This window comes from Ischnura elegans, chromosome 7 (genome assembly GCF_921293095.1).
Source record: "Ischnura elegans chromosome 7, ioIscEleg1.1, whole genome shotgun sequence".
NCBI classification, from domain to species: Eukaryota; Metazoa; Arthropoda; class Insecta; order Odonata; family Coenagrionidae; genus Ischnura; species Ischnura elegans.
The window spans coordinates 71421139-71440262 of NC_060252.1; the positions used below are offsets into that span (position 1 = coordinate 71421139).

The window sequence follows — 19124 nt, forward strand, 5'->3', positions numbered from 1 at the left end:
CAATAGGATTGTTAAAAAAAAATGTTAAATAACAATGAAAAAATGTTTACGTGTTTCATAACCTAATTTGCCGGAATAATTTCATAAATTTATACATAAAAATTCATTTTTTTATTCAAGAAAATTTCACTCGAAGTACAAAGTATCCCTCAGGCTTTTGAATAAAATAAGTTTAACTATATGCTTAAAACAACAACAAAATAAAACAAAAAAGCATATAACTTTTTACTGAAGGATACCATTAAATGATTCTGTGACATTTTAGAAAATTGCCTAAAGTACAATGGCAATGTAAATCTTAGGATTGAAGTTCAACAGTACCGTACATGTAATTGTAATACAATTACATGTTTAGCTCAATGTGAGCACTCAATGGCAAGAACAACTGAATAACAAATAAAATTCAATGAACAAAATTATAGATAAATATTCTTTGAGTAATCCAATACTCAGATCATTACTAATTTCAGCATAAGATTACCAACAATTGATTGATTCATAACCTCTTATCTGACAGATAAAATTCAAAGACAATAATCTTCTGGCACTGAAGCCTTAAACCTCTTTTTTGTTGATACACTTTGCTCTTCTTCAACAGTCGGTAGTTGCTGAGTAATGAAGAGGAAAAACATTACTTTTTATTTTGGATCCATTTAAGAAGGAAATTAAAGGAAATGAATTAGAGGCTGGTGGAAGAACTAACCTTCACTGGAGAGTGCAACATCAGTCGTTTTTTTCCTTTTCTTTGGGGAGGATAATCAGTTTTGCCATCATGTTCCATGGAATGAGAAAGGGAAAGCTTTTGTGCAAGTACCTCTATATCTTGAGGCAGTTCCTGCAAAAGAAAATGAGAGGAAAATGATAATCTCTAATTCACTGCTGGGATGGTTACAAATCTCAGAATAAACATGGCTGAAATTCGGAAAAGCAGGATTCTAGAGTGCTGATTAAAAAAGTCATGAGTGAATTGGTTCCTTCCTATATAGGCACTTTAATCTTAATTATGACTACAAAAGCCAAAGGGATGGTGTTATTGACAATAGGTACGTACTGCATCCACCAAAATAAATTATAAAGCATGCATTTATAAAAAATGTATACATATATGGTTTGATGTACAGACCACAATACTATCCAGGTACCTACTATAATTGCTACAGGGTTAGCAGAAACAATTGCATATAGGGAAATGTTTAGCATTGTTTCTGTAGCTACTGTTGAGCCATTTTGTATGATAACCACAGACAAAAAATTGAAATATTAAGAAAAGTTCTAATAAGCTAAGAAGATAAAAGCTAAGGAGAGTTCCAATACATGGCGTTAATCAAATTCACTAAACCATGGCTTTAAAACTCCTGCCAAATACAGGTAAACATTCTTTTTTTATTTTAAGCAGTCCCATATTCAGTGGGCAGACTTAAAGTCAATTCTATGGATGGGACCCAACTGAGTTCAGCAACTGTAAATAGAGATGCTATTGCTCATATTCATTGACCTGTTCCACACTGAATAAGTAAATAAAATGAAATCATGAACAGCTTTGAATGATATTACAGGAAAGCAGAGAAACTTAACCCTTTCACTGCTGTGAACGTACTTTTTCTTCCTCCCTGCTATGCACTTCCCCTCTCTTCGACCCTCCAAGCAAGGGGGGGGGGTGTCCTCCCTCCCCAAAAGTGACCGCTCTGACTGCATTTTGAAATTCTATCAATCAATCCGGTCATCAAAAAATGATTGTTTGCATTGCACTCCTGCCAATCAGGCAATTAAGTACGTCTTAGAACTGTGTTTCTGCGATGAGAAATAACGATTTTGTTAACTTAGCTAAAATGGCCATTTTCCGGTGGTCCTCAGCCACGCTTTCAGCAAAGTTAATAAAATCGTTATTTTTCATCGCAGAAACACAGTTCAAATACGTACTCGATTGCTTGATTGGCAGGAGTGTGATGCAAACAATTATTTTTCAATGATCTGATTGATTGGTTGATTTTCAAATTGCAGTCAGACGGGTCACTTTCGGGAGGGAGGCCCCCCTCTCGGAGGGTCCAAGAGACGGGCCAGCGAGATGAGCTCGTCGAGGAAAGGGTCCTGGATTTGCGACCCTACGGAGGGTATACCGCGCCCACCCTGTAAGTACCTGCTCCATGGCCCAACGAAAGGCATTTTAACCTTTTCGCCGCACGTGAGGAGGTTTTCGGAGATTGAGCAGCAGTGAAAGTGTTAAACAATTAAATTTCCTCTGAGGACTTAAACTGACTGAAAACTTAAAATTTTCCGGTGAATATTATCAAACTGAAGACCAAGTTTAACGTCAGCCATTGACACTGAGTAACAAAATACGAATACTTATTCATATTCTAAGTGGCTCAACCCTGATATAGGATATATGTGTAGAACAGAATGTGCATACCTCAGTTGACATTTCACTAAGGGTTGGTGGTGTTGAGCTCTTTTTTCCTGTTTCCTCTAGAGGTTGACTCTCTTCTGGAATGGCATTCCTAAAAAAGTAGTTGGGTAGTACCTTCCTCTTTAGGTCTGGTTTGTTTACTAGACGAAACTTCCTGTAAGTGTTGGATTGAAAGTCATTTCATATGAAAATCATGAATTATTCACCAGGACTGACTAGGAGTTCCATATGCCTACAGAAATCGTCAGTCAAGTAAATATGTATGTATATGAAGTACGTCTGTACCAATGATTTTTGTAGTAAATATTTCTGGTACATTCATACTCATAATGTCACCTAGGACAACATTTTTACAACTCAAAAGTGGCATGCTATGGATATGGAATTGATTTTCTACCAAAAATAGAATGCTACTGCCAAATACCTTTGGCCGAATGCCAATATCTTGTCCAGAAATGCACTTCAGGGAAAATTTTGAGACTATATTGTCATAAATAATACATAGTATGATACATTACCCTTTTGATTTCTTATTTGTCATCTTGAAAGCCCCTTCCTTGTCCAGTTTTTTCATTATACTAGAAGCGGTTTCTGAATCCATACCAGTGCTTGAGACTAAATCAACTTCTCCAATACGATAGGACTCACTGCACAAGCCTAAGGCCCTCCGGTAAAAGCAGATTTCCTGGGAATACAGTATCATCAGTAGAGAAACCAGAGATGAAAAAAAAATTACCTGATGGAAATTTGATGCATATAAAAAAAGGAAGAGTGAAAAAAATCTAACCTTTCTTTCGTTGGGCATTATTGCTGGAAGGGAAGTATCTGTGCATGGGCTACTTGGGGTGTCACAAAGCTCACAAATGTGACGCTGTGGTAGATTATCCTCGGTCAAAATTTTGAAGCAGTTCTAAAACAAAAAAATCATTAGTATTTAAAGCATTTAGTAAATAATACATCAAAATTTTGATTCAACTCTACTGCCAAAACTTCTCCACATATTTCCTATTGGTGTTAATCTGACAACATTAACTGAGGCAATTGCCGTGTAGCAATTATTTGGTTGCTTAAATATTTCTGTACAGCTTTAATTGCCACAGGTGTCTCTGGTACATATATTCTGTTGCTCATTATTTTTTGGTATCTCTCTACTTTCAGTCTGATGTACTGTAATATTGTTTTGCCATGTGATAATGCCACAATAATAATTAAACAAAATGTCTTAACAATCATATTTTATTGCCTGATCCTGAAATATTCTCAACATTTCCTCTTCCCCTCTTTTCTTTATACTAAGCACCTTCTCGCAGGGGTGCAGCTAGGAATTATGGGTAGGGGGGGGTTTTAGGTGTAACTAGACCTGGGGAGTGCGGTATACCCACCAGGATAAGCGGGAGGTGCAGGGGCCCTCCCCCAGAAATTTTTTAGGGTAAATGGTTCAAAATGGTGAGTTTTATGGCTTTCTGAGGGATATTTTATTAATCCTTACTCTCTGCTATAAGTATGTTATCAAAGGAAGTAAAATGGATTAAACTTAAAAGTTTCTCAGAGCTATGGCAGTGGGGGGTTCATTCTCGCTGCGCCACTGCCTTCTCTTGCACAAGGCCAAGGTCAAGCATTTCACTCATAGTCTCCAACTTGTACAATGATACAGGGAAGATGATGGGATGAGTTCTAATTTTTCTTGACAGTATTTGGCCTAACCTAACGACCTAAGAATAACATAGCATCAAAAAGGGCACTGATTTTCTCAAGGAAACGTGGTGATAGTACAGACTTTGTCAGCATGCTTTTTTCACCGTAGTACACTGCACAGTAATGGAACAACTCTTTCCTCTATTCTAAGTGAGACACTGGCCTTATGTCTACTGTTCTTGGCTTCAGGTGTGTTCTACCCAGAGTGCCACTCATGCTGCCTGCAAAAAGCATCCACTGTATAAACTACATTTTTGATGGAAATATGGGAAGCAGACGATTTGTCAGATAATTTTAATGAAGAGCCAATTTTAACTTTATTTCAGCAATAAATGGGTTGAGCAGTCATAGTTTACATTACTGAGTGCATCTCCATGGTTGAAGCAGTTAATTCATCTACCCCAAATCAGATTTTAAATGATTTTCATTATCCAAAATCTTCTACTTCTTATGAGTTGCGCAAAGAAATTTTTCTCTAGCAAAATTCCAAAAATTCTTCATAAAATCATGATTATTTATCCAAAACAACAGTTTCAGCCACAAATGGGTTAACTAAGACAACAGAGAAGGCGGTATTAAAGGCAGATAGTATCATCTCACAGATTCACAAACTGCAAGTACTACATAAGTAACGGAAGTAGGCAGTGACAAGAATAGTTGTTGAAAATTCTCCAGATGCACAGGGTACTTTACACAATCATGGATTAGATGCTTCCATTTGAAGGCAAACTTGAGGGATTTAAGGACAATCCTTCTCACAGTGCCAGTAACTTTCAATAATGACAGTTAGTTCAGATGCAGTCAGGAGGACTTGCATAACCAAAAAATACTGAAATGATTAAATGGTGCCATAAATTAAGCAACAGCATGCATGCAGGATGCAAGACCAACATGACTACTATGCACTCTTAAATAAATAAAACTCTATGCATTGGTTTGATGGTTCTAACTGATTTTGGCCAATTATGAAGTTAAGTGATAAAACAAATATTTGAAATCTGAATGGAAAACTAACTTACCATACATTTTGGAGGAAAACATTAGAACTGGATACCCTAATAATACTGAAATGATTTAATTGTGACACATTAAACAACGGCAAAAACTCCTAATCATTTCCCTCATCACTATCATGGTTACTGTTAACCCTTTCGCACGAAATGCCACACATTTGTGGTGAGGATTTTCTTTGCAGAAGAAAGTCGCACATGTGCAGCATCGATTTTCCGGTACAAATGAATGAAGGCCACATAGGTATATGCAATGCAGGGTAGAGGAAAGTGACCACCATGACCACAATAGACCCAGCTTCATGGTTGCCCCTCAAGACTCAGCTTAACGCAAGCCCACGCCCTTTCTCTGCCACCTAGATCTACCCTTCCCCATGCCCACTGTGCAGACACGCAATGCTATTTGCAGTGTTATTTCTAAAAAAAAATATTTGTTTCTTACCTTAGAAATCTAATGATAGAAATAAATTCTTTTTTTTTTCATTTGTGGAAATTTCACACCGGGTTCTAGCGTTAATATCAACAGAGTTCAGTTCAGTTTCAAATTAGTCAATCCAGAATATAAATATACTAAATCCATCAATATGAACGTTAGAACTTTGTTTAAAATTCCTTCACTCTCAGAAGAGTACAGGGCATTCATTTCATGTATATTGAAAAATCAGTGGGAGCAAAAAATATTTGTTTATATAAAACACGGCTATGTTATTCAGTTGACCATGGACTCGCACAGTGAAGGAGTCTTTTAATTCCTTCTAAGGTAAAAGACAGTGGCCGAGGAAAGGAATCAGCATCCCGCTGACTTGGGTCCCAGCCTTAGGAAGGGTGCGAACATCTGCCTTCCATTGAAGCCCTAGAGCTTTATACAGGGGAGTGCAGAAAATTTTTAAGGGTCTCGTAACGTGGAAGAATTTCCCTCCATGAGGCTCTGGTGCGAAAGTATTAAAAATAGTCAAACCAAAGCAGTAAACTGACAAAACAGAGGAGAGAAACTGAATAAACTCAGCTACATCAATATTCCCCAGCCACAGCGCCTGTTAAAATGAATGCTGCCACGAGCGATGGTTTCTCAATTGAACAATAATTATGTTATCTGTAGTAACTTAAAAAAGAAAACAAATATATCTAAACTTACAGCATGTTGCCATAGCCTACATTTGAAACATATCATCAGTAACCCTGTGTCCACTGTAGATCCACAGGGGCATCTTATCCTTACTTCCTCCCCCTGAGGGTCAATTGGCTCTGCCCAACTCGATCCTGTAGTGGATACTGCAGAAGCTGAAAATTGAATACAACAATAATTGTGGGTTGATTTAAACTTTTTAGCCAGAAAGAAGAGATATACTGATAAAACAGAGCTCCTACAAAATTACTAGCACAAAAAGACTTGCAAACCCAAAATAAACTTAATTGATTAATAGGAAAATTTCATATCGATAGAGTTAAATATAATTTGTGTTAAAAAATTCAAGCAAAAAATCGACCTTTATCTATGAATTAATGCTACCTCACCAATTACACAGCAGAGAGACATCAAGCATATAACATCTCTGCAAATATTTTGATGAATGGTTGGGCTACACTGCCATAGTTGAAGCTATGACCATAGCTTCAACTATGCTGGCAGAGTTTCCTCATGGTGGTGTAATATGATAAAAATCTTGGCTGGTGGAGGGGAGTGGTTATCAAAATTACTACATATCTTAATATTGTGACGGAACACGACATCACATACGTGGTTTGAAGGGATATAATCACAATCGTCTCGAGCAAAGGAATATTGGAGTCAAACAAACAATCAATCACTCTTAAACATGCAAAATAATATATTTTACCCTTCATGAATTGTTACATTCTCCACACAAAAAAAACAAAAAAAATACCCTGATGAAAATGATATGATTGAAACGATCACACTTAGCAACAAAAAAAATAACAATGATGAAAACGTGATGCTTTCCCCCCTCCAAAATAGTACAAGTTACAAAAATAATCTAATGTGAATTATTTGGGCCACAATCAACTTGTATCCTTGGATAAAGTTTTTGAAGTTTGCTTTTCTGAGCACTTCTTAAAGTTATTTGCGAGGATGCGTTGCACTAAGGTCTGGGAGAATACAATTTCTCGCTTCTGATTAGGGGAAGTAAACGGTCGTCTGACCTTAAACAGATTATATAAGAGTCGCTTACTGCGACATTCTTACAGTTTTTGTTGCGGCTGGAACGGAGGGGTCGTTTGCAGCACAACGATTTCGACCAGATGATCCAAGGCACCGAGAGGTTACTTCTCCCGCACCGGGCGTGGGACACTGTCGTAACTCGTCCGGGCTGCTGCCGGCGTTGGCCAACAAGAGCACTCCGATTCCAAATTTGATGGCAATCATGCACATCAATACTTCCCCCCAACGTCGTTCCCTTAGTCGTCCAGTCAATCATGCCCCCGATGCCTTCCTTCCACGGGCATATATACCCTTCGGGAGGGGAAGTATCACAGGTGGAATGGTTTGCGGGGAGGGAGGGTGATTCCACTGAGGCCGGGAATAAGTGTGTCCCTAGTTGGCCCTAGTTAACTGGGACCAACACACCGGCCACCACACGCCTGACTCATTCACACTCACGCATACACACATCGCAAGACGCTATACACTACTCTGTGACCATCCCCTGCTCGAGTCATCACAATATAGATATCAAAGAATTCCACACAATGGGTTCCATGAAATGAATTCCACTCCTTGGTTAACTGTCAGGGTTCCCACTCTAAGTAAATTATAAAATTCACGTTTTTTTTCCAGATGTTCACGGTCTTATTGTCGTCAAATTCACGGCCCGTGAATAAGGCATTTTAGACAGAAATATTGATCGCGAAACAATCATCAGCTGCACATTAACAACAAATTTATCAAACCCGACAGAATTTGAACGCAAACGCAGCAATGAAAGTGCTATCTCTTATGACGTCACCTATCGTTAGCAAAATGCAGGGCCTGGTTGTGAGTGGGGAAATGGAAGGAGTTGGGTGGCAGGGAAGTGAAAGAGTGTCTGATTTTTCGACAGGGTTAATGAACACTTTACCGGTTACCAGTCTTCCAATCACAGGCTTAAGGTCAATGTGTCGCCATGGCTCACAGACCAATAACTGCTCTTCGAATAACCCCTCCACATGTGTAGGTAAATGCGTTCAAAGTGCGTGGACAGTGTATGCACGTTACTCAGCGTTGAGACATGATCCTAATATCGATTTTTCTTTTCATCTATCAATTGTAGTTCTACAATCTAGTTTGAGAGATTTTTAAGGTTTCATGACGAAATTCACGGCTATTTCCCAGTTGGAGTGGGAAAAATTGGAGAGAAAAACTCTGGCATTAAACGGTAAAACTTTTAGATGGATTCCCATTACCGTACAGCCAAGTGACAAAATTTTCTACCATATTATTACATATAATTCATGCTTTACTTTTATCATAGTATATGTCATGTATTGTGCATGTGATTGTAATGTAATTGAAATGTTGTTTTGAATCAGGCCATCTTGTTAAGGGATATTCAGCAGTGTTTTGTTTTGTGTTGCATGATGGGCGAAAACACGCGGGCGAGAGAGTCAATTTCCGGGTGTCGAACGCGAGCCCTGGCGTTACCAAAAATCTATTGTGTTGCTGGCAAAATAAATCCGTTGTGCCTCACTACTGGTTCTGAATATTATTTCCGCACACAACAGTATATACATCCCAGTATAAAATTTTAGACTTAAGATGAAAAAATACACAAAGTTGCTAGCCAATCTATAAAAAAAACATAGGCGAGGGGGGGCACGTGCCCCCCCACCTCCCAGACGCTTAAAAAATAGACAATATTTTTAACACATATTAATAAATTTTGTATTTTTATATAAAAATTATAACTATTTAATCATTGATAACTTTTATATTAGAATAAAGATTATGCTTCGTAGAGCAATTGTTGCATGAAGTTATTTTTTAATCCTACATGTGAGACGAACGTTTGCCAGTCAGACCCTGTTGCCCCCCAGAAAAAAATCCTGGATCCGCCTTGATAACAATAGTAGAAATTATAGGATATAAAATTGCTTACACAATAACACAGAGTAACTAATTATTTTAAAACACTATACTCGCATTAAATCGAAACTTATGCCAATCATTAATGTTACCAGGCTGTGCAGGACTTGTTGTCGGGACCACTGCATTCTGACTGTCAGGAATACTTTTATCAAAAGATGGAAACTGCTTAGCAAGAGGTGTTGCTAAAGAAGTGGATGTACCAGGCTGAGGCGTGCTTTTCATCTCTTGCTGGGAATCCTAATAAATGAAATTTGGAAAAGCATATATCGATAAAAATTGATCTTCATCACATTAATTACAAATTCAGCATTAAACATGGAGGACAAAAAAATTATGAGAAGAGTAGCATACTGTTCACCAGAAAATCAAACACAATGAGCCAAAATATTAATAATTTTCATAATTGTTCTCACTTTCATGTTAAAATTACTCATGTAATCCCAGGGTTGTTTGCACCTCGCTAAGCAATGGGCGAGAAAAGGGAAAGCAAAACAAGGAAAGGGAGAGATAGTTCGATTGAGAAAGACCAAGCAGCAGACAGTATCCTTTGGATATCTAAATAAGGTTGACACATATATCTAAAACATGTTGTTATTTCATGATGGATATTTTGATAACATTATATAGAGATCCTATTTGTAACATCCTCGATGAGTTTAAAAAATAACATTACATAGACATCCATGCTGTAATATTGGTGATATAAAAAAATTGCTATTACAAACAGTATCCATAGGTAGCATATGTTCAGTATAGAATTGAAGAACACTATGTTTTGTCTGCATGTCTGGGAATTACCAAAAAGCATAATATGTATCCCATTGTCTACTCATCAGATATTGTAAAGATATCGAAAAAATGTTGTAATATGGACCTCAAAGTCCACAAGTTGGACATCGCTGCAACATTATTTGTGAGTCCTCTGGATATTTGACGGATATCCATACAATATTTATTGGATTAACATGGATATTGTACAGATGTCATATGTTAACGCCAAAAATGTTGTCTGGATGTTGTTGGGATATTGATCGCTGCTTGGGAGGGAATGGGTGAATAAATGATGTTAGTTACCAGTGAAGAAGATGAAAAAGAAAAATGAGTATGAGTAAGAGCAAGGGTGCAGCTAAGAATTAAGGCTGAGGGGGAGGGGGGGGTTTAGGTGCAACTAATTCCGGGGTGTGTGGTGGTATGGAATACCCACCAGGATAAGCGGTATGTACGAGATCAATAAATTGTGGAATTTTAACCCTTTCGCGCCGAATGCCACACCTGTGCGGCGAGGAGTTTCTTCCATAAACAACAAATGCCACACCTGTGCGGCGTTAATTTTCCTAACCTAAGCAATGAATGCCTGTGCGGTACAGTTCGAAAAAAGGGACCGTGGCGGACACAATAGACCCACGGACGTGGTCGCCCCTCGTGATTCGTCTTAGCGCGAGCCCAGTCCCATCTTCGGCCGCTCAGGTCTACCCTTTCTTATCCTCTCCACGCGGTCAACTACTGTTATTTGCAGTGTGTTTTCCAAAACTATATTTGTTGCTTACTTTTCATATCTATTGCTATAAATGAATTCATCTTTTTTTGCTGACCACATGGAAATTTCAAACAAAATTCTAACGTTAATATCAATGGAGTTATAGACCAACTACTAAATATACTGAATCCGTCTATATCAACGTTAGAACTTCATTTAAAATTTCTGCACGCTCAGAAAAACAACACAAAATTCATTTTGAAAGTAAAAAGTCGATGCGAACAACAAATATTTGCATATATTTTGCATTAATATTTTAGCCAATTGACCGCGGACTCATCCTAGGAAGGGGCTTTTAATCCCTCTAGTGTCTGGGACAGAGGCCGAGGAAAGGGATCGGCACCCCACTGAGTTGGGTCCAAAAATGGTTAAGGAGGGAACCACTGCCTTCAGTAGACGGGAAAAAGCTTCGTACAGGGGAGTAAAGAAAACTTTCAAGACACTCGTATTGAGGAAGAATTTCCCTCAATGAAGGTCCGGCGCGAAAGGGTGAAAATAAATGGTTAAAAATGGTGTGTTTTATGGCTTTCTGAGGGATATTATATTAATCCTTACACTATTCTATTAGCAATATCAATCCAATTAAGTAAAATGGATTATTAAAAATTTCTCTGAGCTATGGGGGGGTTTTATTCCCCAAAACCCCCCCTCACTGCGCCACTGAGTGAGAAAATGGGAGGCAAGAAAGAGAATGGGAGACGAGAAAGAAAAACAGGAGCCAAGGGTACATGCGAGAAAAGGAGGTTGGTGGAATAATAGTGCAGATGAAAGGCATTGAATTAAGTCAAAGATATGAAAAATGCGATGGTGGTTGGCGTGACATGGTGAAACTCCTTCATGATGCACAAAGGTTAAGAAAAGACTTAGCTGTTTCACAAAATAAAATATATTTGCGACCGGTTTCGATACAGCGTATCATCATCTGGCAATTACAAGTATCAGTACATAGAATTTATACCCTTGAAGGCGTTGGAGGGGTGGTAGAGTGGATGTGGGGAAAGGGGGGAACTTCGGAGTACCCATTATTGGATGCAATTAGTTAATTGTGTTTAGCTCCTTCATCCTGTTGTAATTCGACAATGTAATCAATCATAATCTGTGAAGCATACAATGTATTGCTGATATTTTGTGAGAGAAGAGGTGTCGTGAATTGCGGTGTATTATTTGGTGGAGGGGGTAAGGGAAGGGAAGGTAGGTTTGGGAAGTACGTCGCTTGTAAGTCTTTTCTTAGCCTTTGTGCATCAAATATATGAAGATGCAATGCCGCTTGGTCCCTATGGCGGATACATATGGGGGGCACAGGGAGCACGTGCCTCCCCTTTGCAGGACCACCCGAATTACCGAACATTACATAATCACAATTTCAACTTTTCATATCATACAATAGGATCATCTTGTACATGCATATAATCAGTTAAAATAAAACTATTTTAAATTTTGCATGTAACTTGATTATTTTTACTACGATAAAAGTATAGGTAGCTCAAGATATATTTTGCGCCCTCCCCTTGAATTTTTTCTGTACCCGATACTGCTTGGTCCACGAAGGGAGAACCAGATGCTTGCAGGGCATCCACACCGTAAGGGCAAAAAGGAACTGAGAAATTTCACGCAAAATTGAAAGAATTTACTGCCAATCTTGACAGATTATCAATAAATTTTCTATCTCTTTAAAAATGCATTTACTTAATGTTGTAAATTGGGCCCAATCATTCCTTTCAATGAATTAAAATTATATTTGAGCAAGAATAAAATGATCAGCATTTGATCATTAAATTGAAATGTACTTCCAATGATTTATGTGCAGTCTCATCATCCAAAGATAAGGTATATAATATATATAAGGTATATCTAAAATCTTATCTGTACATCTTACCAAAGTAATTTAGCTACAATGGTATAAAAAAGGAATAGGGAAGTTTAAAGTAATCTCATCCATGTGAAAACAGCTATAACTGGACGTATTCTTAAACTTAAGTGAAAAACTTGTTACAATTTATCAATCCAAAAATTTATGAACACGTAGGTATTGGTGTTCATGGATACTTCTCAAATTTGTCTCAGAGTAAGGCTTTTAAAGCAAAGAAATTTGCTCAGTAAATCTCATTATCGTTACTCAGGGCTGAGTCAGTTAATTTATAGGGCATAGCATCATCCAAAATGGCAACTGTCACCCAATAAAATGAAATGGTCGAGGAGACAATTGAAATGCAAACTGCCCAGGGGGACTTTGATTTAGCAAGTCAACAATCGGTCTTTAACAAAACTTGGCCACCCATAAAAACTCAACATGGACCAAACAGTAGAATCTCAGTCCTGGTGAGAATGAGAGAGTTGACTGATCAAAATTTTTGACAATAAAAACCCAACTCAAAGATGTTCCCAAGATCAATCCAGGAACAATATTAACCAAGAAAACTGACAACCTTTTGTCATTCAAATCTATGAAAAGACATATACCATTGTACTGGTATATTATTAACTTTGAAAATCTGCGAAAGGGCAGGTCTGCAATACTTAGCAACTTGTCCACTCTGAAGAGATGCCAAGACTGGAGAATCATTCCAAATTTTTAGAGAACACACTTTTCTATACCCTCAGAAGAATTCAGCCAAATTTTAAATCATTTGCCCCATCCAACACAGCACACGGACACCTTCTTGACGTCCGATGACTGCCCGCCAAGTGGCCTACGGACGTCCGTTGACCACCCGAATTCATGCCAGAGGATGTCCGCTGCAAGTCTGCATGTCAGTAAAAAAGGTTGCCTACCGACGCCCTGAAAGTGTCCGCTCCGGGCACCTTCAGGACACGTTTAGGTCCCCCATCCACGAAAGAAAATAGTCCCACACCGGATATGAATCTTTGTATCCAGCGTATCCAGATACGAAATGACTACTGTGTCATATGTTAATTCACGAGTTTTTAGGAAATTTGGGCGTATGTGATACAATTTTATCACTGCATATAAATTTGCCAGTGTACTGTTTAAAACCTTCGTTCAAACAGGACACTAGATGGATGTCCCCTGGACGTTCAAGATCGGACAGTGGTGCGGACGGATGGCAAGGACGGAGCCGGCTGTCCTCTGGCTACCTTGAAAATCCTCGGACAGTGAGAGGACGCGCCGGACACGCAGCGGACGTCCTTTGGCAACGATATGCTGTGTGGGATCTTGCTCCACTTGCTCGAATAATAAGCGACAAGAATCTTACTTGACCTTGGACCCTCACCCCATTACCTCAAACATTTTTTACCCATGCACAGTAGAAAGCTTTCTGGATGGGGTCCTATTCCCACAACTCCTCAGTTTTCAATAGATGACGAGTACTCTTAGAAATCACCTACTTAACTACTACAAGAGCTACTGAGCACAACGGGGATCCCAGTATGTACTTGACTAATGAAAACCCAGCTGTCAACAGCTAATACCCCAATAGTTGACTGCTGAGAACTAGTTCATTCAAATAAGGGAGGGAGCACTTCCTAATAATCAACCAGCTATTTACTTTCTCTCTAGTGGGTGGTGGTTTTAGTAATATGTTCTTCATTCATGAGCTTTCCTCTTCACACCCAGTTGAGCACCTTTTGCATTGTAAAAGAGATGGTGTAGGCTTAAAAATGCTCATTCCTAGCATACATACACGAGTTGGCTTGAAAGAAACATACCTCATTCTATTTCAAGCCAAATATATTATTTCCTCTAAAATGTAGAAAAAACTGAGGATATTCAATCCATTCCTCTTTCTTGAAACTGCGCTACTACCTTAAGATTCAGCACAACAAAAAGCTGAAGAAGAGATGTATACACTCCAGCATCAATTCTTGAATAGGAAGTAGCTCTGTGAGCCCATACGTTTTTGTGCAGCAATGCAGCACATTTTGCCCAACCCTTTCATTACTATAGCGATTGACAACACTGCTTACAGTCTTACACTCACTCATGAAAAATTGGAACTGCAATTAATAGATATTAAAATTAAGAGTTGTGACAAAATATTTAGTCAGCTGTTGTTACTTAGAATTTAAACTCCCATACTTAATTTTACAATTAGACAAGAGAAACATTCCTTCAATGCATAATAAACTACATTTAACCTTCAAGTCAGCCCTGATAAAAATAAACTCCACCATGGTGGGTTAAGGAAGGGTAGTAGCCTTCATGGTGGGTAGTTACCCTTGAACAACCCACGCCCTACCCACCATTAAGGGTAAGGGAAGGATAGAAAAATCCTTCGTCTACCCTTCCTTGGAACTCCTTCCCTTACCATCCGTGCACCCTTCCTCTACCCACCATTAAGGGTAAGGGAAGGATAGAAAAATCCTTCGTGTACCCTTCCTTGGAACTCCTTCCCTTACCATCCGTCAACCCTTCCTCTACCCACCATTAAGGGTAAGGGAAGGATAGAAAAATCCTTCGTGTACCCTTCCTTGGAACTCCTTCCCTTACCATCCGTCAACCCTTCCTCTACCCACCGTTAAGGATAAGGGAAGGGTAGAAAAATCCTTCGTGTACCCTTCCTTTGGACTTAGCATTTATAACTGAGGAAAACATATCCTGAAAGTGTCTCCTCAGCTACTTTCACCTGCTAAAGATCATTGAGTTCTGTACAAGAACGTAAGCAGTCTTTGAATCGTACCCTCCGCCCCCCGAAATATAAAAAGGCAATCATTTTCCTTCATGAAAGAAAACAAAATATTGAAAAATAATGAATTTAAAAAATTATTTTTTAAACTATTGAAGTTTTTTCGATCATGAAAAATGTTGGAAATAGTTGAAAGCCCATTACTTAGTATCCTGTTTTTCAAACATTTCCCTACCCGGTTTTGGACCTCCCCCCCCGAACGAAATTCCTGGCTACGCCACTGTAAACAGTAGATTCTATAATTGTGTAAAAAAAGCTCATTTAGAAGTTCTTTCATTCACATTTTTAGGATGTAACCTATTTGTGTGGCTGACAATGAGACATGGCGAGAGTGATGGTTTGGTATTTATATGCCAATCTTATTTTCTGAAATGCAATAGGTGTGGTAGAAAAAAGTCACAGCTTTCTTCCACATAGACTCAGGTGCAAATCTCATCTTAAGATTTTATAGTATAGATTTAGTTAAGAAGCATTAGCTCACCAGTACCTGGATATCCGAGGTTGATAATGCACTAAGTCATCATCCTCTAATATGTGAGTTCTGGGATCAAGACCGAGTGTAGACAAATTTTTTTTTGTCTTATAATTTTAGAAATCACTGTTACAACTCATCCCCATTAGTTTAATTTAGTTGCTTAGCAATTTTTTAAATTTTTATGTTAATTTATGGATTTTTAGTTTTTTTAGTCCTACCCTTTCTGTACCCTTCATTGAGGCTGGCAGAACCCTTCCCTTACACTCCAGGAAGGAGAGGGCCTACCCACCAATGTTCTAAAATACCCTTCGTGTACCCTTGCTGAAGGGTATAGGAAGGGTACACCTATCCTTCGTGTACCCTTCATTGAGGCTTGCCAAACCCTTCCCGTACACTCCAGGAAGGAGAGGGCCTACCCACCAATGTTCTAAAATACCCTTCGTGTACCCTTGCTGAAGGGTTTAGGAAGGGTACACCTATCTTTCCCTTACCCTCAATGGAGGGTAGACCTCTCCTCAATGGAGGAGTTTATTTTTATCAGGGAGGGAGCCATTCAAATAAATTTAAACACAAAAATAAAAGAAAAGAAGCCTAACTGAATTGGTCTTTTCAGCTGCAGGAGAAGTCTCTGCAGCTACTTCAAAATCAGATGCATCTGTGGCTAACAGCAGCTTCATACCATGCCACGGTGTTTTTGTCTCCCCAAGATTTAAAAGAATAGGATTATTTACAAATGTATATGCTGACACAGGTGATGGTTTGAATCCAGGAGGTTCATAGTTCTCTGGAGTCACTGAAAAAGATAAATATATATTAAGGACAAATTTTCATGATCTATTATTCATTTATTAGCCTTCAGCATCTGAACCTTGAGGAAGCATATGGTTTTTCCATTGCATAATGGCCATTTATTTAGATTTCTGTGAAGAGCTTTCTGGTATCAATGGAGCTAGCAAGAATATTCTCATTGAATATCTAGACTCCCAACAGCTCTAATCTAAAGTTTAGTTGACCACCATGTCCACGATGCATAAGTCATGTGCATGGTGTTCTTTATATGCATTCCTATGCATTGGCAATAGTTATGGGTAATATGAGCTACACAATAACTTAAGTCGCTCATACCAATGCACACTATATATTATTGAGAGCAAAAAAGTAAAACACCAACCCAGTGGATTTATAGCTTCCATGAGTTTACACTCCTTCCCTTATAGGACTATAGCAATGTGTTGTTTTTTGTGGTGAAAAAAATACATGTTATTATTAGCATCACAGCCAAGCTATGCATAATCAAAACCTAGTTGATCTTGAAAACTGTTGAGTGCTATGAGCTGGTATGTATGAGAGTATGTATGAGCTGGTATTACAACTTTCATGTAAAGTTCCAGAGATGTACATATTAACGTTTTACATAGAGTCACAACAATGGCCACTCCTAGACATTTTCCAGTAGAAGCAAACAATATTCCTACCCTACCCCCTCAAAAGTAACCTGAGAGATAGTAGGATTAGTACTAACATTGGACTGAGTGCTACGGCACCCTACGTGGCCGCGTACTTAGCTTACCGCTTAAACTGGCCCCGGTCACAGCAAAAAAGCTTCCTCAACTTTAAAAAATAAACCTGAGAGGTGATACAAAATAAAAAAACAGAGGCAAAGTATTGTTACTTACCATCATCATAATAAAGAAGCCTCATGTTTATCAATGAATCTTGTGGAAGTGGTTTTAATGAATGGGTACACATTAAGCAATGTCGGAAAAGACTAATAGTTTGTCTGAATGTTTCTTCTGCCGAGACAAAATTTTCAGTTGTAATTTCCCTAAAATACACAATATTTAAAGTAAAAACTGAGCCATTAAAGTAAGATTTATGCACTTACAAAATAAGCTTGATTCCAGTTTATCAACATGCCTTACCTCTTGTTTTGACCATCATTTTGATAATAAGAACAGCTAGATAGTGTCTTGTTTGTGTATGAGAAATGAAATGAATAAGTTTCCAACACATCATTTGGATTGGTCGGGTCATTATAAATGCCAATTATGAGTTGCCGCAACTAATAGGTGGATTGGTGAACAAAAATTAAAATTAACCATATTGATAAAAGTACATCAGCAGGAATACAATATTCAAGAGATTCCTTTCACCACCAAATTTAAGACTGAATTTGATAGAATACTTTAAGTAAAATATATACACCAAAGGTCGACAATCAAATCGACCAATAATACGCCCAAATTGTTGTATTAGGCAATAAAAATAGTTTCACCATGTAATAAGATGACTCTAGAGGTTCTTTTCCCTCATTACTCACAAATCTACGGTCCAATGCTTCAAAAGACCCTTTGATCCAACGTATTAGTTGTGACACTGCAGGAAAACTGCCGTCATCTCGAAGCACTTTCAAATTTAATCCTTCCAGAGATCTATCCGCGAATGCTGCTTCCGGGAATATGTTCCGAAGGTAAGTTATGTTGGATATAGCAATGGCTACCAACTTTTTAAGGAACGTGGCTGAAGATTGCTCTGATAGTTGGGGGTTCGGAAACATTTCCTGCCACTATCGGGAAAAACACTCATCTATAATACTGAAAATAAATAAATTATTAAATAAATGTGAAATCAGCACTCACGCTTTTAGAACCTGCCGCTTTTTGGCGTTGACGCGACAATTGCTGAGTACACATGTTACTCTCGGAATTTAAGTTCTCACTTATTCAAAATCGACAAACTTATGAAGATCAAAGATATTTAAGGCTATAAGTAGTTCCTCTGCAGTAAAAATGCAAATAAAGGCAATATTATCACCGAAATGCGTATTTCACGCCACAAACTTGAGTCTTACTATGTCAATAATACGCGAAATACGTTACTTTGAATGCGCGCGATTGGACGATCGAATCACATCGATGGTGTCGCCACCTACCCAAGAGAAACAAACGATACTGTGGGAAATGGTACGAAGGGTACGAAACTTGGCGCCATGGCCTTACGAACGTGTAACTGAAAAATAAGTTGTTAAATGTTAGACGCTGAACTTATACTCGTGAAAACTGAATAGACTGACGTCGGACATATGGTAACTATATTCAGCATTTTTACAGCTTCTATTTTTCGTGTCTTGGTTTAGATGAGTATATCACGGTTCGAATCGGATGAATACTTGTTATGCTATGGAGTTATGAGTGGAATAAGTGCTGTGAGATTCATTTTTGTGCTTTCACCGTCATAACTTAAGGATAAAAAAGGTCCGGAATGAGTAGA

The 19124-nt window shown here is 38.3% G+C and overlaps 1 protein-coding gene across 1 annotated transcript; it reads right to left on the reverse strand.

Moving 5' to 3' along the window:
* Positions 1-92: 92 nt before the first annotated feature.
* On the reverse strand, positions 93-18754 carry LOC124162677. Its single transcript, XM_046539276.1, has 12 exons — positions 18494-18754; positions 18175-18420; positions 17777-17916; positions 17531-17679; positions 16451-16647; positions 9286-9433; positions 6248-6393; positions 3195-3317; positions 2926-3092; positions 2411-2561; positions 704-835; positions 93-608 (listed from the first exon to the last, which is right to left on the reverse strand). Exons 1-12 carry the CDS (start codon positions 18545-18547, stop codon positions 525-527), a joined length of 1737 nt encoding a protein of 578 aa, XP_046395232.1. The 5' UTR covers positions 18548-18754; the 3' UTR covers positions 93-524.
* Positions 18755-19124: the final 370 nt, after the last annotated feature.